Source organism: Physeter macrocephalus, chromosome 16 (assembly GCF_002837175.3).
Source record: "Physeter macrocephalus isolate SW-GA chromosome 16, ASM283717v5, whole genome shotgun sequence".
NCBI classification, from domain to species: Eukaryota; Metazoa; Chordata; class Mammalia; order Artiodactyla; family Physeteridae; genus Physeter; species Physeter macrocephalus.
In genome coordinates, this window is record NC_041229.1 from 19,915,375 (window position 1) to 19,940,686 (window position 25,312).

The 25,312-nt window shown below is 40.9% G+C and overlaps 1 protein-coding gene across 4 annotated transcripts in view; it reads right to left on the bottom strand.

Annotated features, from left to right (window-relative positions):
• Window positions 1–280: 280 nt before the first annotated feature.
• DIXDC1 (DIX domain containing 1) overlaps window positions 281–25,312 on the bottom strand; it is a 66,840-nt gene continuing 41,808 nt past the window's right edge. For 3 of the 4 annotated variants that reach the window (XM_024131229.3, XM_007128271.3, XM_007128273.2), the window contains 12 exons: window positions 24,471–24,524; window positions 22,509–22,559; window positions 20,318–20,422; window positions 19,897–19,950; window positions 19,332–19,424; window positions 19,180–19,251; window positions 18,418–18,507; window positions 17,910–18,071; window positions 17,324–17,390; window positions 6,117–6,222; window positions 5,070–5,178; window positions 281–3,527 (listed from right to left, as the gene is read on the bottom strand). In XM_024131229.3, coding sequence (XP_023986997.1) covers window positions 3,447–3,527; window positions 5,070–5,178; window positions 6,117–6,222; window positions 17,324–17,390; window positions 17,910–18,071; window positions 18,418–18,507; window positions 19,180–19,251; window positions 19,332–19,424; window positions 19,897–19,950; window positions 20,318–20,422; window positions 22,509–22,559; window positions 24,471–24,524 — 1,044 coding nt within the window. In that variant the 3' untranslated portion in view covers window positions 281–3,446. The remainder of the gene's footprint in view (window positions 3,528–5,069; window positions 5,179–6,116; window positions 6,223–17,323; window positions 17,391–17,909; window positions 18,072–18,417; window positions 18,508–19,179; window positions 19,252–19,331; window positions 19,425–19,896; window positions 19,951–20,317; window positions 20,423–22,508; window positions 22,560–24,470; window positions 24,525–25,312) is intronic. The other variant, XM_028500957.2, reaches the window with a different exon arrangement.

The window sequence follows — 25,312 nt, forward strand, 5'->3', positions numbered from 1 at the left end:
TGCACATTTATATATAATGTCAAAAGAAGTGCTACGTAAATGAATTTTCTTTGATAATATAACATATTGATATTTTGCACTTACATTAGAAATACCAATAGTAATATCTGTAGCAATAAAGTAATCCTTATCTCTCCAGGTAATCCTGTTACTCCCCAAGTAATGAGTAAACATGCTGCCAGGGAGATCACTTGAGGAAATTTACTTTCACTAAATGTAAATGGCTGTCTTGATTAAGTTCAGTCAGTAAACACAAGTGAAAATTATTAATGGTATTTAGTTTGCAAACTCCATTTTATTCATAGTTTGTTTCTGGGTTTTTTTAAAATTAGGTCACAAATCTGGTACATACAGACAGTTAAAACTGGTTATCACTTTGATAATCAGAAGCCTCTGGTATAACACAATCTTCATGAAAACGTAAAACAGAGAGAATACATGGTAATAATCTCTTTGAAAGCAATGGTTGCAAACATCCATGTTTCTAAGAAAATATAACTTTACATATATATTTTAAGCAAGCTATACCTCTTACATAAATTCAGACAATAGGAGTGTGCAATCATAATGCTTAGTTTATGGAAAAAATGAAAATTATTATTATTATGACCTAAATGATTTTAAGTAATTAGAGTCCTCTTGGATTGAATACACAGTATAAAGATATTTTCCTTAATTTACAACCATCCTGGTCAAAAAGAGCTGGAAAGTTGGTCAGTAAGCAGCATTGATACTACCAAGTAAGTTTAACCTAAATTCTTTAGGTAGAAATTGTAAAGTGTTCCAATTCCAGCTACTTTAGTTAACTGTGTGAGAACAGTCTTCAGTTTTTAAATGAAGACTGTTTAAGGAATTGAGCTTTTTACTTAGTTTTTATGAGAGGGTCATTTTTTAAATCAGGTTTAGAGATTATTTCATGAACTCTAAACATTCTAGTTCCTTAGTTTTCTCAAAGAAAGGGAACTTCAGCACTAGCAGGATGGACTATCCCACACAAATGCCAGTAGGGGATAATAGTCTGAATAAGTCAAAAGGCCTCCTAGTGTATCAAATAGGAGACAATTCAAACCGGAATGAATCCATGCACACTCCTCCTAGAAGGCTCCTCTGTTTAGAAACTGGAATGAGGATTACCAACACATTTTATACAAACACTCTGGTGTGCCATCCTGTAATGGGGGTGCTTAGTTATCACCCGTGGCATATGAGATTAATGAGCTATTAATTCAACTTAAGCTTTCTATGGAGGCACTAAGGCCATGCAGCTCCTTTCCCAAAAGACATAAAGATAAAAGACAAAGAAGGTAGAGGACTCTGAAAATTTTCTCTGATTTAATTTTCTCTGAAAAGTTAAATTCTACATAATAGTAAGAATGTTTGCTGACAGAAAACTGACAAGTAAAACTGATTTAAGCGACAGACGTTCAAGATAAATTGTACTGAAAATACAATAACAAATTTTGGCCTGATAACCCTCATGCTGTCTTATAGCAAAACACTAAAATTCATGCAACAGAGAAACTGGTGACATGAGGACTTCTTCTCCAGACTTCCTGGGGGGGAATGGAGAATATACTGTTTTCTTCTGTTTGCTTTCATAATGAATTATTCTTGCTTGTAAAGGACTTTCCCAAATTTTCCCAGTCACTTCTGATGAGAAATCATTCTTCAGTAGGAGGAGACCAGGTAAACTTACACGAAAGACATCAGGTGTCTCTTGAGTTCCTTCTGTCAGCTAGAGGAGCCATCAAATAGGTTCCGTAAAACTAACTCCATAACTAAAATGGCTGGTAGAATTGGAACAGGAGTAATCTGTCATTAGTATACTTGTAATAAAATAAAGCTTGTTCTGAAACCACAAGGGCTGGTAAGAAGAGAAGAGCCTGTATAAAAGCAACTGGGTTCTCTAGAAAATGGATATAGTATACAGAATGTGAGAATATACAGAACTCTCGCTCAAGTTATAAAAATAGACATGGTTCTTGGACAAAAAGCAAATGAGTAGAAAAGAATTCTCCAAACGTGAACTTAAAGACACATCTATATAAAACAACAAAATGTCATCTCAGAGCTCCGATCAGTCGTCTGTTGAAATGGCTGAAAAGGGGAGATGAACTAGAGACAGACAGGTCAAGAACCCACAGCTGATCTGTCTGACTCTTCTCGTTGGCAGTGTACACTGGTGATCACAGGCAGAGAGACTGATATATATGTATATATCTGATTGGTTGATGGTGCTTGGTGAATGAATGAGAAAACTCAAGATATAAAGTAATCTCTGAACGTTTAAATCTTTTAGCTTCTACACTTGACAGTGTTGCACATGAGAAAGGATTCTAGGTGTTATCACCCAGAATCAACCCTGCCATTCACAACTCATGCTTCATGCCCCTATGGTTTCTTTTGTGACCAAAGGATCAGCCTAGACTAAATATATAATAGAAAATAACTCTGGCCTTGAAATGAAGATGGGTAGACCAGTAACTCATGCTCAGTACTTATAAATCACAAATACTGAAACTAATGGTCTGTTTCCTTTTGGCTGCAAAGGAGATGCCATGAGCTAAAGAAAGTCATGAGAGAAAGAAAGTCAAGAAGACATGGGTAGCAGCACCTTTCCATACCCGCCTGGATTTGAAAGGAGACTTTCACTCCTTATTCCTTTCAAACACAAAGTTCATCAGTTGGAAGGGGAAAAAATGGCTCTAACGTTAAAGAGTCCCCAGAGAAAATGAGCAGTACATGAAATATGCCCTCTGTGGGCTAAAGGACAAGTTGCAAAACCAGTTAAGACACAAGAGGCAGCCCAAGGTCTTACTTAATTATGGTTTTAGCATAGTATATAGCACAATATGGGCAGCCCTTTTTCAATCCATTCAACAATTCAGCACCATCCATGTCCAGTCCAAAAAATTCCTGAAGAGTGGGCTTTCATCTTTGGTACCACCTTACGAGTTATTCTTGGTTTGCACTAGCTGCAAGGAAGCAAAATAGCTGGTACCTTCACCTTGTCTGTGAGTACAAATGCTGGTACTCTGATTGCTGCAACCACTGAGGCCAATTAAAATAAAACTGTAACACACAGGAGTGATACATCCAGTTCCCAGGTTCCAGATAATAGCAGCCATGCCCATACAGGAGTGGGATCATCCATCCCCATTGGTTAAGGCCTTCGGTTTGTTGTCCTCAGAGTAGAATAAAACACTGTGTTCCCACGGACAAGGAACTCCACAAGAACCCATGGTCTACTTTTGGACAGGGACTTTAAGTACCACACGTGCCAGGCACAGAAACAGGACTGGCCTATGGCTGTCACACTTGGAGAAGCTTCTGTTTTGGCAGCACAAACTAAAAACTTCTTAGTGTATTCTGGTTTTCGTCCTCTCTCCTGAGTGAAGCAGCCAGGGACTGCCAAGTTCCACAAGCCCTCAATCTAATACTCAGCATTAATTATCTCCATGGTCTTCTTCCACCCAGGCTACAATTTTCCCTTCCCATCCAGGGATGGCATCATCATCGTGGAAAACCTAGAGAAAGAAAAAAAGCCACCATGAAAAAATTATAAGATAGGGAGTCTCACTAAACATCTGTGGTTAATAAAAAGAAGATCTCAGACATAAAGGATAAAAAAGTATAGAGGAAAGCCTTGAGTTAGAGCCTTTGTCCCTTTGGTTTTGTCCCTAAAGTTATAACTGGTAAAAAAAAATATATATATAGTTGACCTTTGAACCACACAGTGGTTAGAGACACTGCCCACCCCCCTCCCTGCCCTGGCCCTGTGCAGTCAGAAATCCACATATAACTTCACGGTCGGCCTTCCATATCCACGGTTCTGCATCCTCAGATTCAACCAGCTGCTGATTGTGTAATACTGTAGTAGGTATTTATTGAAAAGCGTCTGTATATAAGTGGATCCATGCAGTTCAAACTCATACTGTTCAAAGGTCAACACTGTATGTGTGTATATATGTATATATATATATATATATATATATGCCTTATATATCTTTAGTTCCACATCTATGAAATGGTAAAAGCATCCCTCTAGTACTGCTTTGCTCATAGAGATTTATAAGAATTAATAAGTTGCTAACCATAGAGCACTCTGGGCTTCTCAAAAGAAAGCAGTACTATAAGCATTTTAAAAATGAGAAAGGGGAAAATTTTGGCCGGAAGCATTGTAAAGAAAGGGTTAGAATGAAGACCAGTCTTAACGTGTGCATGCAGTTCTTTTCATTCATTCGTTCAATTCATTTCCTAAGCCACTAATAAATAGAAAGGGTTATTAAAACATTTCAGTGAGAAAATCTTTTTTTTTTTTTTTGGCTGCACCACACAGCGTGCAGGATCTTAGTTCCCCGACCAGGGATCGAACCTGTGGCCCCTGCAGTGGAAGTGAGGAGTCTTAACAACTGGACCGCCACGGAAGTCCAGGAAATCTTTACAAAATAAAGTATTGGCTTTTCCAACCTTTTTCATTCTGTAACCACGATGAGAGCGCTCATAATACGTCATGACTCAGAACTCTCTTTCAAAAAAAGTCTGTTTTTGGCAGATGTATTATAAAGAGAAGTGTTAGCTAAGAAAATAGTCAAGGAGTTGAGAATAAGCATAGATGACTTTTCAGAATTTCCTCATTTTCATTATATGAGAAACTACCACCACAATATACAGTTTCATATATTCATGCCAGTTTGTTTACTTTGCTCTACATAGGAAGCAGAAAGTTTTCTAAGGTTTGGTTACAGATAGAAAAGAGACTCCAAAGCCAAGCATTTGTTCAATGTAGGTTCTTTATTTTCCCTAACAAAACTTTTTCCTTTTTAAAATAAAAATTCTATCCAAGTTTGATCAGAGTGATTAAGACCTTGAACTAAAGAAGATATCAACTTCTTGGGCCATTCCCTGAACCTTCTCAGTCTAGAGTAATCAACTGGTTGGCGGCACTGGGAAACTCCTCTGACCTGGTTAGGGAACTGAGGTACTTCTGGGTACTAGTCCTTGAGTAGAAGTCTTTGGGATTCAAGAACAACCAACAATACCACCCAGACTCCTTGTGGATTCTGTACCTCCTCCTTGACAGTGCCAAACTCAGGATCCAGTGCTTTGAAGTGATACCGATGATTTCCCTCCCGGTCAATAGCTGCTTTAAAATCCTTCAGTGTCACTTCCCCCAACCTGCAACAAAAAGAGAGAACACTAAAATAGACTGTTTATCAGTAGGTTGGAAAGATAAGATGTTAGCTTTAAATCCAGGCCCTTGCCAAAGTCTCTGGAGGCAGAAACAGCATGGCCTTGTTAGGTCACCACCCTTGATAACCCAGACGATTCTGAAACAGCAGAAGTTAGGGAGCCAGTCACTATAAGGGAATGAAAATGGCATTACAAATGGGTTGATCTGAGAATTTAAAATAGATTTATTATTGCTTTGGCAGCAGACAAATTACTTTTTTTCTGTTTTACTCTGAAAATAAGACAAAAAGTCTCTGAAATCTAATTTGTTAAGCTATCAATATGTCTAAGTTCTCCTGATTTCCTTCTTTGCAACAATTCCATTTCTATAGGCAGGTAGAATTAAATCAAGTATCACCATCTTTACTTCAGAAAGCTTCCCTCTAACACAAAGCAAGCAAGACTCTTTAGGAAAGGGAAATCTTATCACCTCTCTCAGCAGTTGGTTCCAGAGTTTAAAAATCTTTATTTCAAAGCCATTTACCTTAGAAGGGAGTATATTAACTGAGTGTTTGAAGGTTTTTAACATGAATTCTCTATAGGTTAGCTGCAGTCATCAAATAGTAACAAAGATCAATGAGTAATAAGTAGCCCTGGAATGCCGGGCTGTAATCCAAAGCTATCAGCAGAAGCTATTTTGAACACTTAAGAAACTGTTATTCCTAACTTGGAGCATCTTTGCATATCAGGATTGGAAGCACTATTATTGTGTCTGTACCTTGTAATGCCACTGGTTAGTGGTGAAACTAGAACTTGAATCTGTCTCCTGTGCCCTTCTCACTACACTGCTTCTCAAACACCTTACAGCTGGTTAGATGGGCAGTAACTAATGATTCTGCCTTCCTGTCCTTTTTAAAGGAGAAATAATGATCCCAGAATCTCACCTCTTTGGTATATTGACCATGAAGGGCGTAAGTGATCGGTCAGTGAAATAGAGCACCTTCGTGCAGGCGCTGCTGACAGTTGGAGAGCTCTGTGAGTGAGGCAACTCTGCAATCAGAGAGAGACTTTGTGGTCAGAACATTCAATTTGCTTCCAACAACCCATCATTTCTAGTTATTCAAAATGTCCCAGGAGAATGAAGCTGCCTGAGGGCATAGCACAGTTTTCACACTCTTGCCAAACACCTTGTCCACAGGGTGTATGACCCACAGGAAGTCACCCCTGGGGCCACTAAGACAAGAGGTGTTTCGGACATGGATGCTATCACAAGGACCATCATTTCTCACCCATCTCAGGTGATTCTAGCAGGGGAACAGCAACTGTTCTGACAGGCACTGTTGCCAAAAGTCAAAAGAGGTCAGAGAAGCCAGGCAAGATTTCAGCTAGGGCAGAATGGACACACAGCAGGAGCTGCAGACACTGCCAGCATTTAGACTGTGGAAGTCAGTGGTAGAGAATGCACATGCACTTCATGAAAAGACAAATGATTAGGAACAAGAAACACAGAAGCAAAGTAACCGTAGAAACTCAGATTCCAAGAGGCCTTATATTTCCAGTCTAAAAGGCAAAAAGTCTACTTTTATCCCTTAGCTACACAGGATCTATATGTGTTGGTCCCTGTGGTCTGTTTTTTTTTTAATAAATTTATTTATTTTTGGCTGCGTTGGGTCTTCATTGCTGCGTACAGGCTTTCTCTAGTTGCGGTGAGCGGGGGCTACTCTTAGTTGTCATGTGTGGGCTTCTCATTGGAATGGCTTCTCTTGTTGTGGAGCACGGGCTCTAGGCTTGCAGGCTCAGTAGTTGTGGCTCGCGGGCTCTAGAGCACAGGCTCAGTAGTTGTGGCGCCCGTGTCCCCTGCACTGGCAGGCGGATTCTTCACCACTGTGCCACCAGGGACGCCCGGTCCCCGGGGTTTTTAACTCACATTTCTTAATGCATATCTTATCTCTATTCTTTGTATAGGTACTTGTGGAAAAATTTAATCAATGAGTCATTTGTGATTATGACTTTAAGAGAACAGAAGAAAAGACCAATTAAAAACTTTTATCACAAGGACCAAAAACAATAATTAAACTTTTATTAAAATATCTGTGCAATTCCAGCTACACGTTTTCTTCATTTATTCTAGGCATTGATCCCAATCAAACAGGCAGCCACCAGAGGGCAGTTCTAGGAAGGGTTTTTTTTGTTTTTTGGTTTTTGTTTTTGATTTTCTGGCCGCACAGCGCAGCTTGTGGGATCTTAGTTCCCCAACCAGGGATCAAAACAGGGCCCTTGGCACTGAAAGCGTGGAGTCTTAACCACTGGACCACCAGGGAACTCCCTAGGAAGGGGTTTAAAATAAGGAAGTAGGAGGGATGAATAATACAGGAGAGAAAGACAAGGGAACATTCTCTCTTTGCACAGCAATCAATCAGTTTTCAGAATTTTTTTCAAAGAATGTCAATTCTTGAAACCTACATGCCACGGTGTTCCTTTGACTCCAGCACCTAGAACAGGGCCTGGCACACACTGGATTTTTTTTCTTTTTTCTTTTTTTTTTTTTTTTTGCCTTACGCGGGCCTCTCACTGCTGTGGCCTCTCCCGCTGCGGAGCACAGGCTCCGGACGCGCAGGCTCAGCGGCCATGGCTCACGGGCCCAGCCGCTCTGCGGCATGTGGGATCTTCCCGGACCGGGGCACGAACCCGTGTCCCCTGCATCGGCAGGCGGACTCTCAACCACTGCGCCACCAGGGAAGCCCACAAACTGGCTTTTTAATAAAATAAAATATTCACTTTTATCATTAAATTTATGATTGATCCTTTCACTCATTCATTCAACAAACATTTATTGAGCACGTACCATGCACTAGATTTTGAGAATATAAAATTAATTATATGCCTCTGACCACAAAGATTTCACAGTCCAGTATAGATGACAGGTATGATAATAAATAATTACAATACACTAAAATCAGATTGGTACAAACTGCACAAGAAGACTGAAGATGGAGTAGTTAATTCTACCTGGAAGAGGTCAGAAAGGTCCCATAGTTGGAGAATTGTTAAACAAAGCACCTAAAAAATATATCAGATATGGAAGTTGGAAAGGGCATTCCCAGAATGAAGGATACTTGTAAAAGCATGAAAAGGGATGGATCATGTATTTATAAAACAGAAAGTCAACTAGTAAGGCTGGAATGTAAGTAATACATTGGGAAGTAATGGAAGATGAGGATAATAAAGTAAGCAGGGCCCAGATCACAAAGGACTCCACCAGGCTAAGATGTTTAGATATTAGTCTTAAGCTCTGGGGAGATATTAAAAGGAAGTGATACAATCAGACTGGCATTTTAGAAAGGTCAGTCTAGCAGCAAGTATGGGTCTAGTATGGGTTGGGTGGGAGAAATTCTGGAAACAGTAATCCCATTAAGAGGCAATTAAAATAATCTGAAAGATGAGGAAGGGTAAGATATAGCCCTGGAGCTAGAGAAGGGATGGATTTGAGAGACCTTTAGAAGGTAAAAGTCTTAGTACTTTGGATATAGTTGAACATCAAGTATAAAAGGGAAAGGGAAAAATAACTAAGATTTATGATCTAGGAAAACAGATGCATGGTAGTTACCAGTACCTAAGATAGGGGAACAGAAGTGTCATCCATTTAAAATGTTTACTGGGTGCCTATTACGTATCAAGTACTAGAGATACAAAGATAAACTAGGTACAATTCCCACCCATTAAGGAGCTCAAAGTCTAGTGGGGTAAAATAGCAAAACAGTTATAATATAATAAAATAAAATATGAAAATAATATTGCTATGGACTCAGCTGTGTCCTCCCCAAATTCGTATGTTGAAGCCCTAGACTCCCATGTGACTGTATTTACAGATAGGGCCTTTAAAGAGGGATTAAAGTTAAATGAGGTTATAAGAGTGGAGCCCTGATCCCATAGAACTGGTGCCCTTATAAGAAGAGGAAGAGACACCAGAGTGCTCTCTCTCCACCACGTGAAGACACAGCAGGTAGGCAGCCATCTGCAACCCAAGAAGAAAGGCCTCCGTCAGCAGAACCTGACCACACCAGCATCCTGATCTTGGGACTTCCAGCCTCCAGAACTGTGAGAAAATAAATTTCTGTTGTTTAAGTCACTCAGTCTATGGTATTCTGTTATGGCAGCTCAAGCTGACCGACAAAATGTTATGTACACATTTTAGGTGAATTTGAAGGTAAGAGTATGTCAAATGCCACACAGAGGTCTAGTAGATAAAGACAGGTTTGGTAAACAGGTCATTGATGACATTAGTGAGAGGAGTTTCAGGTGACAAATGAAGAAGGCTGAGTTGGATTGCACAGGCTCTTCGAGTAAAACACAAAAAGATTAATGAGGGAAAAACAGTCTTACTCAAAATTAACTCATGTGATAAAATGATAATTGCTGTTTCAGGGTGACAATACTATAAAAATCATATACAAAAACCTCAGAGAATAAACGACCCAGAAACATAGCCTTGTGTATACATGTGTGTGTAAAATTTAATACATGATTTTAAAAGCATCACAAATCAGTTTTAGCTTTTAAGTTTAGGTTTATGATCCATTTGGAGTTGATTTTTTGTATATGGTATGAGTTATGGGTCAACGTTCTTTTTCTGAATCATTTGTTGAAAAGCCTATCCTTTTGCCATCAAATAGTTTTTGCACTGTTGCTGAAAATCAACTGGCCAAATATAAGCAAGTCTATTTCTTAACTTTCTACTCTGTTCCAATGACCTATGTGTCTATCCATTCACCTATACTGCACTGTCTTGATTACTCTAACTTTATAGTTAGTTTTGAAATCAGGTAATGTGGCCCTTCAACTACTTTATTTTTTCTCAACTTTTTTTTTGCAGTATTCTAGTCTCATCCATATAAATTTTAGTATCAGCTTGTTTATATCTACGAAAAGTCTGATAGGATTTTTATTGGAATTGCATGAAGCTATAGATCATTTGGGGAGAATGAACCATCTTCACAATGTTGAGCTATGTTTTCCCCATCAAACAAGGCTGCTTCTCAATTAATATGATGCTGAGAAACAATAATTTTGTAAGTGGTAAAAAACTATGTAATAAAAACCAGATTATTTTTAAAATCTCTCATCTCCCTTGTTTCTATTTGTTCCATGTTTTTTGTTCCTTTTCTCTTTTATCCTCTTTTTCTCCCCGCCTTTGGAGTGTGTATGTGTGTATGTGTATCTATGTATATATATGTGTATATGTATGTGTACATGTATATATTTTGGTATTGTCTTCAAAGCCCAGTGTGTTTAGATTCTCAGTTTGGATACACCATTTCAACATGTAAACTATATTTTAAATAGTGAGATATTTTACTTTTTTTGCTATTGGATTGGGTATTTTTACAATTCCTTTTTATCTCCACTATTAATTTTTTTATTTAATTCTTTAAAAATTTAGTGGTCGCTCTTGGATTTAAATACACATCTTTAGTCAGTCAGCTTTCAAATGATATTTACTGCATCACATGTAATGTAAGAACTACAGAAGTGACAACAGTAGAGTCCTAATTCCTCCATCCCAATCTCTGTATTATTGTCATACATTTTACTTTCACATATGGCATAAAGCAGTAATACATCAATACATTTTTTGCTTTAAACAGCCTGTTATCTCTTAGAGCAATTAAAAATAAGGGGGGGGGTCTTTTATATTTACCTTCATTTTAACCACTTCTTTTTGCATCTCCCAGTTTCTTTCATATCATACTCTTCCTGTCTGATGAAATTCCTTTAACGTTTCCTGCCGTGCAAGTCTGCTTGTAATGAATTCTCTTGGGGTTTTTTCGGGGGTTTTTTTTTGGGGTTTTTTTGCGGTACGCAGGCCTCTCACTGTTGTGGCCTCTCCCGTTGCGGAGCACAGGCTCTGGACGCGCAGGCTCAGCGGCCATGGCTCACGGGCCCAGCCGCTCCGTGGCATGTGGGATCCTCCCGGACCGGGGCACGAACCCGCGTCCCCTGCATCGGCAGGCGACTCTCAACCACTACGCCACCAGGGAAGCCCCAATTCTCTTGGTTTTGTGTAAAAATATATATATACTCTCTAGCTACGGAATTCTAGCTTTTTATAGAATTCTAGATTTTTTTTCTTTCAGCGCTTTAAAAATGTCCCCCCACTATCCTATAACCTGCAAGGTCTGACAAGAAATCTGTAATTCTCATCTTTGTTCTTCTGTATATAATAATTTTCCCCCTCTCTGGTTACCTTCAAGATTTTCTCTTTTCTTCGATTTTCAGCAATTTGACTCTTTTGTTGTTGTTCTTGCTATTCATATTTCTTGGAATGCTCAGCACTTCTTGCATCTGTAGTGTGATGTTTTTAAGCATTTCTGGAAAATAACTGGCCTTTATCTCTTCAAATACTTCTTCTGCCCTGTTCTATCTCTTCTTGTTCAGGGATTCTAATTACTTGTATCTTAGTCCATTTGATATTGTCCCACAGCCACTGGATGCTCTGGGTTGTTTGTTTTTTCCTCTCTCCTACTCTTTTTCTTTTTGTGTTGCAGTTTGGGTAATTTCTATTGACTTATCTTCAAGTTCACTGATTCTTTCCTTAGCTGTGTTGAGTCTTCTGATGACCCTGATGAACCTGCTGAAGGCACACTTTTTTTAAAAAAATTAATTAATTTATTTATTTTTGGCCTGCATTGGGTCTTTGTTGCTGCACGCGGGCTTCTCTAGTTGTGGTGAGCGGGGGCTACTCTTCATTGCGGTGCACAGGCTTCTCATTGTGGCGGCTTCTGTTGTTGCAGAGCACGGGCTCTAGGCGAGTGGGCTTCAGTAGTTGTGGCACACGGGCTCAGTAGTTGTGGCTCGGGGGCTCTAGAGCGCAGGCTCAGTAGTTGTGGCACATGGGCTTAGCTCCACAGCATGTGGGATCTTCCCCGAGCAGGGCTCGAACCTGTGTCCCCTGCATTGGCAGGCAGATTCTTAACCACTGCACCACCAGGGAAGTCCCTGAAGGCACTCTTCATCTTTGTAATATTTATTTTTATTTCTAACATTCCATTTGACTCCTTTTCATAATTTCCATATCTTTGCTAAAATTCCTCACCTGTACATGCATTATATTAACATTTTTACGTCAGCCATTAACACAGTTTTTAAAAATTCCTTTTCTGATGGTTTCAACATCCTAGTCATATCTGAGTCTACTCTTTTTTTTTTGTGGTATGCGGGCCTTCCCCTGTTGTGGCCTCTCCCGTTGCGGAGCACAGGCTCCGGACGCGCAGGCTCAGCGGCCATGGCTCACGGGCCCAGCCGCTCCGCGGCACGTGGGATCCTCCCATACCGGGGCGCGAACCCGGTTCCCCTGCATCGGCAGGCGGACGCGCAACCACTGCGCCACCAGGGAAGCCCCTGAGTCTACTCTTGAATAGACACTTATTGACTCTTGACAGTGGCTTATATTTTTCTTGCTTCTGTGGATGCCTCATAATTTTTTATTGACTATCAGACATCATGTGTAAGACAGCAGAGACTAAGGTAAAAAAGGTTTATGTCTAGAAATGGGCACACTGCTTGTACTTCCCGGCCATTGGTGGGGACAGCTGAGCCAGTCTAGTCAGGAATTGAGCTGGGATTGGGATTTTTGTTAAGGTTACTTTCAGTACGCCATCACCTTCAAATTTCTCTAGGGTTATGTTTAGGAAGGCAGCTGGTTTGCTGGAGGGTTTTTCCTCAACGTTCCTGCTCCACCCTCAACTTTAGACTTTACTTCTGTGCCGGTGCCTCAGAGTCAGTCCCTTCACACGTGTGCCCCTCCCACAGAGGCAGACTGCTATTGCTTCTTACACGGTACTTGCTCATCTGGTGGTGAGGGATGAGGGGGGCTTCTCTGTTGTCATGATCCAACCTCAGTCTTGAGGGTGGGGCTTTATCAGTGATCCTACTCTTTCCCCAGTGGTAGGCAACCTCTAGTGATCTGAGCCCAATACAGTTTCCTGCCACTCCCCTGGGGTAGAGAGTGCTTTCATCCTTTTTTTCTTCCCCCTAGCTGAAATAGGTCTTCACCTTTGCCTGGGAAAGGGAGGGAGGGGCAACAGAATTTGCTGCCCTTTCTTAGTGGCTTAAGACTTTTGTTCTTTAAAGGACAAAGGTCCAGATGGGGCTTCACATTTTTCCAGCAGTGACAGATGCTCCCCTCCTCTGGGCCTCCACCACCAAAACAGGTTTTCTCTAGACTGTTCCCACAACAAATCTTTGTCATAAGCACCCAAATGGAAGTCGATGGAAGAGTCAGCAAGTAGGTGCAAACTATTCTTGCATTCATGGCCCCCAGGGTTCCTATACTCTCTGCTCAGCCTTTCACAATTCATTAAAATCTTAGCTGTTTGTATGGTGGTCCCATCTTCCTCCCATGCTCTGCCACAAATGAGCAAGTGCTGTATCCTATCTGTCCATTGAGGGACCTGTTTACATTTCTGGCTAGTTAGCCACCCTCTGATTTCATCTCTCTGATGGATTCAAGAAAGTTATGGTATTTTGGACTATTCAACCTTTTCTTTCTGTTAGCATAGGAACAAGGCTCCTTCCAGGTCTTTTTTAAAATTCACTTTTTAAAAATTGAGGTAAAATTCGCATAACACAAAACTCACCATTTTAACCATTTAAAGTGTACAATTCAGTGGCATTTAGTACATTCACAGTGTGGTGTAATCATCACTATCTAGTTCCAGAACATTTTCATTATCCTTAAAAGAAATCCTGTACCCATTAAACAGTCACTCCCTTCCTAATCCTGACATCTGTCTAATCTACTCTACTTTCTGTCTCTATGGATTTGCCTATTCTGGACATTTCATATAAAAGGATCCATCCAAATTGTGCCGTTTTGTGTCTGGCATCTTTCACTTAACATTTTCAAGGTTCATCCATGTTGTACCAGGTATCAGTACTTCATTCCTTTTTATGGCTGAATAATATTCCATTGTATGCATATATAAGAAATTGTTTATCCACTCATCAACTGATGGACATTTGGCTTGCTTCCACCTTTTAGCTATTGTGAATAATTAAGCTATGAACATATGTGTACAAGTTTTCTTTTTTGAACACTTGCTTTTAATTCTTTTGGGTATATACCTAGGAATGGAACTGCTAGGTCATATAGTAATTCTATGTTTAACTCTTTGAAGAGCCACCAAAGTGTTTTCTACAGTGGCTGTACCATTTTACCTCCCCACCAGCAATGTATAAGGGTTCCAAGTTCTCCACATCCTTACCAACAATTGTTATTTTCCATTTTTTTGGAACCACCTAGTAGGCATGAAATGGTATCTCACTCTAGTTTGGGTTTGCATTTCCCTAATAACTAATGATTTTAAGCATATTTTCATGTGCTTATTGGTCAATTATTTATCTTCTTTAGGGAAATGTCTATTCAAGTCCTTTGCCCATTTGTTATCAGATTTTTCTGTCTTTTGTTATTAAGCTGTAAGAGTTCTTTATATATTGTTCACCCCAGGCCCTTATCAGATATATGATTTTCAAATATTTTCTCCTATTCTGGTTGTCTTTTCACTTTCTTGTTAATGTCCTTTGATGCAAAATAGTTTTCAGTTTTGATGAAGTCCAATTTTTCTATTTTTTTCATGCTTTTGATGTCTAAGAATCCAAGGTCATGAATATTCCCCCCTGTGTTTTCTTCTGAGAGTTTCATAGTTTTAACTCTTGTATTTAGGTCAATAATGCACTTTGAGTTAATTTTTGTACATGGTGTGAGGTAGGGGTCCAACTCTATTCTTTTGCATGTGGATATCAGTTATCCCGACACCATTTACTGAAGATACCATTTGCTGGTCAAATGATCATAGATGTATGGGTTTTACCTGAACTCTCAATTCTATTCCACTAGTCTACTGTATTACTTTTTAAATAATTATTGTTGTTGTTTTTCCTTAACAGTAAATGGCAAGACAGGAAGTGGGTTCAGAGAGAAGATTACTCTTTTAGGAGATTTGACTGTAGTGAAAAGGAGAAAGAGCATAGCCTTGCATATATCACATGCCACACGCAACACCAGATTATTTGCATATAATATTGTACTTAATGCTCATAATCCTTCACGATTATCTCCATTACATAAATGTGAAAACTAAAATACAACATTAATAATACTCTTGCCCATGATATACTCTGCTGATAGCTACAAGTGCATCCCAGATCTGTTTGAGTCTTTGCTCCATCTTTTTCCCACTCTATTGTTTTGTGTCCAGTTTTGCACATGAGTTTCAAGTGCCTTTCAACCTATAGAGATATCCAGTTGGCATTCAAAAATATAGCCCTGAAGCTCAGAAAAGGTCTGGAGTTAGAGACGAAAGTTTAAGAATAATTGGCACACAAGAGTAGCTGAAGCCATGGAAGTAGAAGGGATCACCTATAAAGAATATGAGACCTAAGTCTAGACCTTAGTGGAATCTCAGGGCACATTCAAGGGTTAGACAGAGAAGGAGAAGAAGAGGAGGTTGTATCTAGTTCATGAGACTATAATCCAGTGAGGGCAAGTACCAAGTCCATCTTGTTCATCTCTATACCTCCAGTGCCTAACAAGGGTGCTACATAATGGATGCTCGGTAAATATCTGTTGAATGAATAACTGGTTGGTAGTGAAGTTAAAGGAGAAAAATGTTTCCAGAAGAAGACTATTCAAGAATAGTAAATGCTTTTGAAAAGTCTATGGAAGATAAGGTATGAAAAGTAACCACTTTGATTAGGCAACGAGAAAGTCAACAGTGATCCAACAAAAAGAACACTAAGTGGAGTAACTGAGTAAAAGTCCAACTAGTGGATTAAGAACTGAATGGGAGGTAAGGATGAAAAAAGAGCAATTGCAGACTATTCTTTCAAGAAGTTTGACATAGGGCAATAAGAGAAGTAAGCCAGTAGCTAGAGGGCTAGCAAGTTACACAAGTGTTTGTATTTCTAGATGAGAGACATTTCAGCTTATTTGTAAATATAGATATTAGATTAACACCCTAGTTTATAAGAAGCTCTGAATTTATTTGTAGTATTTTAAATAAGTAATTCATATACACAAGAGAATTATTCTAGGGAGGGAGAAATTTATTAGACTTCTGAAAAAGAATTTCCAAATATTTAGCCTCCGTACATTGGCAGTTTATACTAACCTAAAGGAAGTACTGAAGAGGATAACAATAAAATAAAAACCCTATCAAGAAAACAGAAATGACTGGGTCAAAACAATGCTAGAAAAAGAAACTGAAACTAATTTTGGTACTAACATAATCTGTTTCATTCCCAGTGTAAAGATCTCATTCAAGAGGAAAAGATATCTGGAGGCTTGAGAATGCTATCTTATCTACTCTACAAAAAAATATTTTACCTTTCATATTTGTGCAAATGCTTTAAATGTTTTACTTTAGATTTTGTTTATTAATGTGGTTTTAAAAATTATATATTTAACATATAAATCTGGTATGGTCAGCCTTTAACTATTTGGTTTTTATAAATTATTATTTAGATACTTTTAGATTAGGCCTGGGTAAACTATAAAAGGTAAGAAAACGTGAATACTATCAGACCAAAAGGTAAGATACAAAGTAAAACAGAAATTACTAGGCAGGGTAGATTTCCAACCTGTCAGAAGTAACAAGGCAAAAAGATGTAATGAGTGGGCACAGGGCAGGTTAGAACAAACTGAGTGACCTATACACGCAAAGTTTTAATGGAAGTCCACAAAGAAATTAAACTTCCTGCCTCTAGGAAGAACTGGAAATTTTCTGTGCTATTTGGAACTTTAGGGTGATTTGTATGTGTGTTTGTTTTTTTATATTTTGCTTTGCTTGGTGTAACTATTTTGAGCTTGTATATTTCCAAAGATATTTTATTTAAGATATTTTAGCCTCTCTGAATCAGCAGCACCTTGCACTTGGCCAAATGGTACTCGGGGTAATGGCGGTGGTGATGATGATGTTATGGGTCTTCACAGTCCTAGAAATATCTCAATTCTAGTATTGCTACAGAAACAACATATTACAAGAGTGAAGTACTACAAGAAAAACTCTATCCCCAAAATATCAGTAGCATAAAAAATACTAAGTTTCTGATCTAATATGCTAGGAGTCCTTACTGAGCAATAATGAGTACTTACTTGAATTAGGGGGCCAGGACTCCCGGTATTCACTACCTGCTTGAGTTCTGGGTGACTTGCCCCGAACCTGGGGAGCCACACAAAAATCACAAGGGTTATAATCAATGGGAGAATTCAACCAAGAAATTTAAATCCTAAAAGTGTACCTAAAATATATACTTTTCTACCACATCTTTTTCTGCAGCATATAAAATTGGACATGTTTATCCTAACGATAAAAATGTACATTTATAAAAAGCTTTTTAGTTTCCAATGTTTTCCCCATATATTTCCCATATATAATGCCAAGTTCATTCGGGGGGAAGAGGACAGAGAATAAGCAGTACAGGGACACCTGTGGGTCAAGAACCACAATTCCTTAGACAGTTACACAGTTGCCAAGAGCAAGAGTTACCCATGAATTCCCTCCCTGGACTGTCATACCATGATGAACAACAGTCAGCTCCCCAGAGAGGAAAACCAAAGAGAAAAGCAACTGTAACCTTCGGCAGGGTCTTATATCTTAGCACTGCCTTCATCTATATTAAAATTGATAAGACCAAGCTTCTTTGGGGGAATAAGAGAAACACCACCGAAAGAGGGTTACCCTTCTGTCCTGTTTCCTCTGGGTCTCCATGGCGTGCAGGCGCTCCATGAGGCTGGAGATGCCCTGCTCCAAGCTGTCGATGGTGTGGTGCTGAGGGTCGTGGCCACTGAAGCTGTTGCGCAGGCTGCGGAGGGCATCCCGAACAAGCTGCAGGTCACTGCTCTGTGGGCAAAAACGTGGTGCTGCTGGCACGGCACGCTGCCATGTTATTAACCACATCCCAACCGCTGGGCTTAAGAAGATACAGGAGAGAGGTTTCTAGAAGAGATCTTTAATTTTTGAGGGAGGAGGTGTAAACTGTAGAAAAATTTCCTCCACAGATACAAGCCCACTGTTTGCCCACTAATTCCTAGTTTTGGATTGCAAGTGCCTCACAACTTTACACACCCAACAAATGCAAGAATTGGGGAATGGGGATATGAAAGGCCTACTCCACTGGCGATGGCTAGGGTACTCTTCTGGTTTTGGCTGGAAGTGGCAAGTCTGTACTCAAATCCTAAGCACCTACCCCTCTGTGAGTGACTGAAGCAGCTCCTTTTCCTGCCACTGGAAGGAGAAAACCATTGCTTTGAGGGTTGTGACTGCTGCAGTGGGTCACCTATAGCAGCAAGAAGAAATGATGCTTGTATAATGGAGAATTCCAAAGTAAGATGTCCCACCTTATTTTCCCTCTTTACACTGGTCACCTCCTGACACAGTGCAGAGATTTTCTTCCCTTTTGTTCACTGCTATATCACCAATACTTGACACTCAGAAGGCAACGCTGAATGCAGAGTGAACAAAATGAAAACCTCGCCTGGAGACCCCAACCTAGCCGCTGCCTGGCCCCTGGAGGGCCTGAGAATGCTGTTCCAGCATCTCCTGCCTTTGCTTCAGTAATAGAAAAAAAAAAAAAAAAAAAAAAGAACAATGACTAGTATTTTCTGAGCCTAACTCTGTGCCAGGTGGATCTACCAGGACTGGGTTTAGTAACTTAGATGGGTTGTCTTATGTACTCTTCATAATGGCAGAGAAGGCCACTGTCATTTTCCAGATGAATGTTATTTCTAAGGTTCAAAAGCGAAGCAAATGAAGGTACACAATTGTAAGAAAGTAATAAAGCTGGGATTTGAAACCAGACTTTCTTATCCCAGAACCCGCACTTGTAAGTGCCTCGCCAAATCGCCTCCTGACAAACTGACCCGTGGTGTTGGTTCAGCCCTGAGTCGATAACAGAATCTCCCTCTCTGCCCTTGTAAACATGGGAGGGAGACCCCGAGTAGTAGGTTACCTCCTCTGCCTCTCTTTTCATACAGTGAGCCAACAGGACGTCTTTGTGTTCCAGTTCCCGCTCCAGATCCACCTGCAAATCAGACACTCCATCAGAAAAGGACTTGTTCAGGTCAGAGGGGCAGGAAAGTCAGTGGCGGAACGTGTCCCCACCTGCTGGTAACTGGCCTCAGAGAGCTTCCGAAGTGCTTCCTCCAACTTGGCCTGGTACTGCTTCAGGAGGCGGTCCTTCTGCCCCAGTTCTTTCTGCAACAGAGACACGGCCTTCAGATGCACGGCAAAGCCAAGGACAGCCAACGCTTCACCTGCTGTGATGCAGTTTCCACCTGAGGAAAGCAGAACCTCAGAGGGAACAGCCCTTTCCTCAAGCTGCACGGGAAGACGTTATATACCATGGGAGCCTCACACAGAGCAAAGGATTCTGGGAAAGGGAAGGAGAACGGGAACTAGCATAAGCAGGAGGACCACTGCATGCCGTCCATGCTGGCTAGAGGTAAAGGTTAAGACTGAAGTGAAGTTTCCAGACTCCTAGTTCTGTGATCTTGCTCCTAGCCATGCTATCTTCCTTCAGGGTTAGTGGACCAAGGGAACTCAGAAAAGGATTTCCTTGCAGAAAGCAAGAATGAGAACAGAGTACTTATGTGCTGAACAACAGCAACAGTAGGCTGTTCACCAAAGGTCAGATGGAAATAATTTCCAAACTGATATACAGTCTTACTTTATATTCTCCCAAGAGTCGATTCCTCTCGTCTAGCTTCCTCTGCAGATCCACCTGCAAGAAGAATAAGAAAGAATTCATTGGCGTGGAAGTATTGTCTGCCAATCCAGTAGGAAACCAGCTACTTAGTAACTGGAGTTGATGTTGGCAGTTACAGCATACAGCACAGAGAGGGCATGACTATGGTAAAAACACACAGCCGCTCTCCACATCTTCAGTGAGATAATCAGACTATAGAACCACAATGCAGCCTCAGTGTCTCCATGCCCTCAGAGTTGAAGGGCTCGAGGCCAGTGTGGCATGGGCTTTCACCTAGGAACAGAGAGGAGTCTGATGGGGAATAGATCTAAACGGACTTTATACTGTATCCTACTTTGCTACCTGGGGCTCAATGAAGTCCAAGTTCACTCTTTCAACTCACGTTCTGGTTGTGCAGCTCATCTTTGTCCATATTTGCCCTCAGTAGTTCTTGTTTGAGCTGAAGGACAGACGTGTCCTGCTGAGTCAGCCTCTGCTGCAAGGCATCCTGGGGAGAAAGCACACTCACTACTGTGGTCCCATCTCATCAATCAGCCAGTTATCACTAAACTGGGAGACAAAAAGGTACAGGGTCTTGCCACAAGGAGATGAGCAGAATTTTTCTCTTCCCTTCCAGGACACTAGAATCTAAAGGAAAATCGTATCCATTGTCCTACCAAGCTGATGGAAACCTGATTTTTTCCTCCATCCATTACTTGCCCCTACTTTCCACTGCATTGCTGACAGCATGATGGCCTAGAGGAAGAATAAGTGGCCTTTGGGATCAGACAGACCTAGTCTCAAATTACACGTCTAGTCTACCACTTGCTTACGTGACAGTGACCTTGGACAATGCACTCTCCCTCCTCCCTTCCTGGCTTTCTTCTCTGTATCTTGGGCCTATAAATACTCAATCTAGATGAGCTCTTTTGTCCTAGAGAGCTGGGCCCTATCACTGTCTGACACCCTGTTCATATAGGAGCCCTGGAATCACTGCCACCCTGCCTTCTAGAGCCCTGCTGCTGCCCTGCTTCCACTGCCTTCCAGTGCCTAGTCTGGACCAGGATTGGGATTCTACTTCCATGTTCAGAAATGTTCTTAGACTGATGGTTCCTCTTCCCAGTGTCATAGGATCCTACAAGCTTTAGGCTATCTTTCTCTTAGCTTGGACCATCTTGGTTTCCACCAGGCCTCAGACAAGGTGGGTTGTACATACTTATTTAAAAGGATCAGCTATGACACAATCCTCCAACCATGGTGACTTCAAATGGAACTAATGGACTGGAGCTGCATCACAGGGGATTTGCCCTGATTTTTCTCTCTTTACAGACTGCAGAGAAATGGTGTAGGCTCTGGAAAATGTGGGAGCCCATTCTTAAATATGCTGTCTTGCCATGACAGTACATGGCAAGGTGGTCTAAGATGCCCTTGGCACCAGTGGTGCAGAGGAATGTTTCCCAAAGTGTGCTCCATGGGATGCTAATAAGTGTTACATGGGGGGAAAAGCACTTCTGTGGTCAAAAGTCCAACTTTTTTTAGGCCAACCTCTTTAGGACAGACCTTCTCTGGTCCTTTAACATGCTGTTATTCATTGTGACTCTTCAAGCCTGTAGAGCACTGCTTTTTTTTGAGCATGAAACATGCTGTTTTCCGGAGTATCTCAAAGGACTAAGGCTACAGAATATACTCTGGAAAACGCTGCTGAGTTATACCCTAGTCTAGCCCATGAATGGGAGTATCGGGAAGAGGAGAGGGAAAAGCAGCAGCTTGAGAACATCTTTTTCCACTTCCAGGTATTCATTCAGCACATATACTCCTACTTGGGTGAAATAACATATAAGCAAGATTATTAGCTAGATCACTGTTTGTATTAGCAAAAGACTGGAAATAACCCAGAAGACTATCAGTAGGAACTGATTAAATGAATTATCTGATATACACATACTGGAATACTAGGGTCTTTATGTACTGAAATAGAATGATCTCTAAGATACATTGCTAAGTGAAAAAAGCAACGTGTCAAACTGTATTTATAGTATGTAATTATTTGGGGAAAAACTACATGCATACATATTTGGTACTAACTGATAAGTTGCCTCCAAGAAAGAGAACTAGGTGACTGGGAGGACAGGGCCGGAAGGCAGACCTCTCAAGGATTATCCTTTTGTACCCTTTTAACTTCAAACCATTTGAATGTTATTAACTTTCAAAACCTAAGTAAATTACAATTTTTAAGAGTATATTCTTCTTAGAACTGAAGAAAACTGACAAAAAACTGAAACTGAAGGAAACTGTAATAACTGATTGTTTTCACACATAGAAACAATCAAGGTGGCCGAGGGAAGTGACAGCACCAAGAGTCATAACCACCAGAAATAAGCCTCAGCAAAACAGAGGTATATTCCTCCACCTGTTTCACTTCCCATCCACAAAGCCCGCTCTTTACTAGTAGCACAGAGCCTGTGAAAGGCCCCATCAGATGTACACAAGGAAAGACTATAGGACCCAGCTAGCCCCCCAGTACCCACTCTTATCCACAGACTGCTTTACTTCGTAGAGAGTTTATTTAAAGAGTTATATGGCTTTCTTTTTACCTTTATCCCCTGTAAGTTTCTGGCTTCTTGTTTATTCTTCAGCAGCTCCTTCTGCAAACCAAATATAGTTAGATCAGATGGTAGCATCTGGGTGGCTTCAGAAGCATTACCTCATTCCGTCAGCAAGAACACAAAACTCAGATAACCATTCCAAGAAAAATCAACCTTCCACCGAGGCAGAAGGCAGCTCTGCCTTCTAGTAAACAGTAAAGGCTGACCCACAGAAACAAACAGGACCCATTCCATTCTTCCCTGTGGCACCCAGGCTCAGCTGTCCAGTTGTCCAGGCTCAACTGCCCATGCTCTTTCTTGCCAAGAAATAAGATACCATACATTCCCATAGGTTCTCATTCCTACATTTAGCAATCCTCGCCAACAGGGAAACTTAATCATAAATCATAACAATCTAAATCCCTCTCACTGAAATATATGATCATATCTTAATATGGCTACACCCAATTTCATGAAATAATTATCTTCATTTTTAATGTTCTGAAAGGATTAGAGTACTTCTGTTCTCGAAGAGAGTATTGTTCTTTATGGACCAAACAAAAACACATTTAGGGCTTCCCTGGTGGCGCAGTGGTTGGGAGTCTCGCCTGCCGATGCAGGGGACACAGGTTCATGCCCCGGTCCGGGAAGATCCCACATGCCGCGGAGCGGCTGGGCCCGTGAGCCATGGCCGCTGAGCCTGCGCGTCCGGAGCCTGTGCTCCGCAAACGGGAGAGGCCACAACAGTGAGAGGCCCGCGTCCCGCAAAAAAAAAAACCAACACATTTAGCCCAATAATAAAATACTTAGTTAACCCTCCCTTACAACAGATTATGATTGTTACTAGGAAAGAGATTTATAGGAGAGGAACACCCACAACTCAGACTGTACTCTCTTCTTTTCCTATTGCACCCCATCAAGAGTTTGGAATTAACATATCTAAAATGGGGATTCTTGACCTGGACTCCACAGATGGGCTCCAAAGTTACTCCAATCAAAATTCAAGTCAGTGAGTGGGTGTGCGTGCTTTCATGCAAATTTCTGGGGAGAGGGTTAATGGCTGTAGTCATATACTTATGGCCTCAAAAAAGCTAAGACCCACTGAACTAAAAGAATTTTGGAAAGTGTTCATTAAAAAAGACCATACTAGGGGTCTTCCCTAGTGGCGCAGTGGTTAAGAATCCGCCTGCCAATGCAGGGGAAACGGGTTCGAGCCGCGGTCCGAGAAGGTCCCACATTCCGCGGAATGTGTGCCTCAACTAAGCCCGTGTGCCTCAACTACTTACTGAGCCCACGCTCTAGAGCCCGCGAGGCACAACTACTGAGCCCACACGCCACAACTACTGAAGCCCATGCGTCTAGAGCCCATGTTCCTCAACAAGAGAAGCCACCGCAATGAGAAGGCCACACACCGCAACGAAGAGTAGACCCCGCTCGCCACAACTAGAGAAAGCCCACGCGCAGCAATGAAGAACCAACACAGCCAAAAATTTTAGAATAATAAATAAATTAATTAATTTTAAAAAAGTTCTCATTGCAAGAAAATAATCTGTAACTATGTATGGTGACAGATGTTAACTAGGCTTATTGCTATTATTTCAGAATATATACATATGTTGTACACCTGAAACTAATATAATGTTATGTCAATTATTTAAAAAACTACCATATTGATATTAGATCCACTGTTTATTTTAATTAAAAAGATAAACAATATGAAACATTTCAAATATACAGAAAGGTATAAGCAATAATGACATAGATACCTATTACTAACCACTGAGATTAAAAAGGTATTACCTTTTTGCCATATTTAGGACGTATCTTTCTCTTTCAATTAAAGACATAATACAGATACAGCCAAAGTCTTGAGTCTGCATCCTTCCCTGCTCCCCATAACTGTCCTGAACTTGGTGTGGAATAGTGCTGTAAATTTTTTTCAAAGGGCAAAATGTACATTTCCTGACATACCTTTAGGTCCTGATTCTCCTCCATACTCTGATCCAGACGACTTTGGATTATAATCTGAATGTAAGGCAAAAAGAGATGGTTATGTACCTGTGCTGTAAAATTCAGAGGGCATTCATTCAACAACTATTTATTGAGCAGTTACTAGATGCTAGCCCTGTACAGTGGCTGCAAAGAACAGGAAACAGTCCCTGCCCTCCAGTGATGCATATGGCCGGGGTGGTGCGAGTAGATGAATGTGGATAAAGTTTAGAATGAATATGTGTGTGTTGTGTGCAGGGGCTGGGCAAGTGGAAAGAGAAATGACAAGAGATGAGGCTCGAGAGGAAAACGGAGCAGGATCATGAAGGCCAGTAAGGGCAATGGGGAACTGATGAAAAGTGTTAGGCCAAGGGATGACAAAATAAAATCTGCTTTGAAGTTAAATTATTCTTGCTGTTTTATGGAAAATGAATTAGAGGAGGACAGGACAGGAATCAGGAAAACCAGTTAGAAGGCCACCAGAATACTGGATGGAGGCCTGAAATTAAAGTAGTACCTGTGAGGATGGAGAAAACTGGATGAAGATATTTTAAAAGTATACTGAGGGGCTTCTCTGGTGGCGCAGTGGTTGAGAGTCCGCCTGCCGATGCAGGGGACACGGGTTCGTGCCCCGGTCCGTGAGGATCCCACATGCCGCGGAGCGGCTGGGCCCGTGAGCCATGGCCGCTGGGCATGTGCGTCTGGAGCCTGTGCTCCGCAACGGGAGAGGCCACAGCAGTGAGAGGCCCGCATACCACAAAAAAAAAAAAAAAAAATCTTCCAACAAACAAAAGTCCAGGACCAGATGGCTTCACAGGCAAATT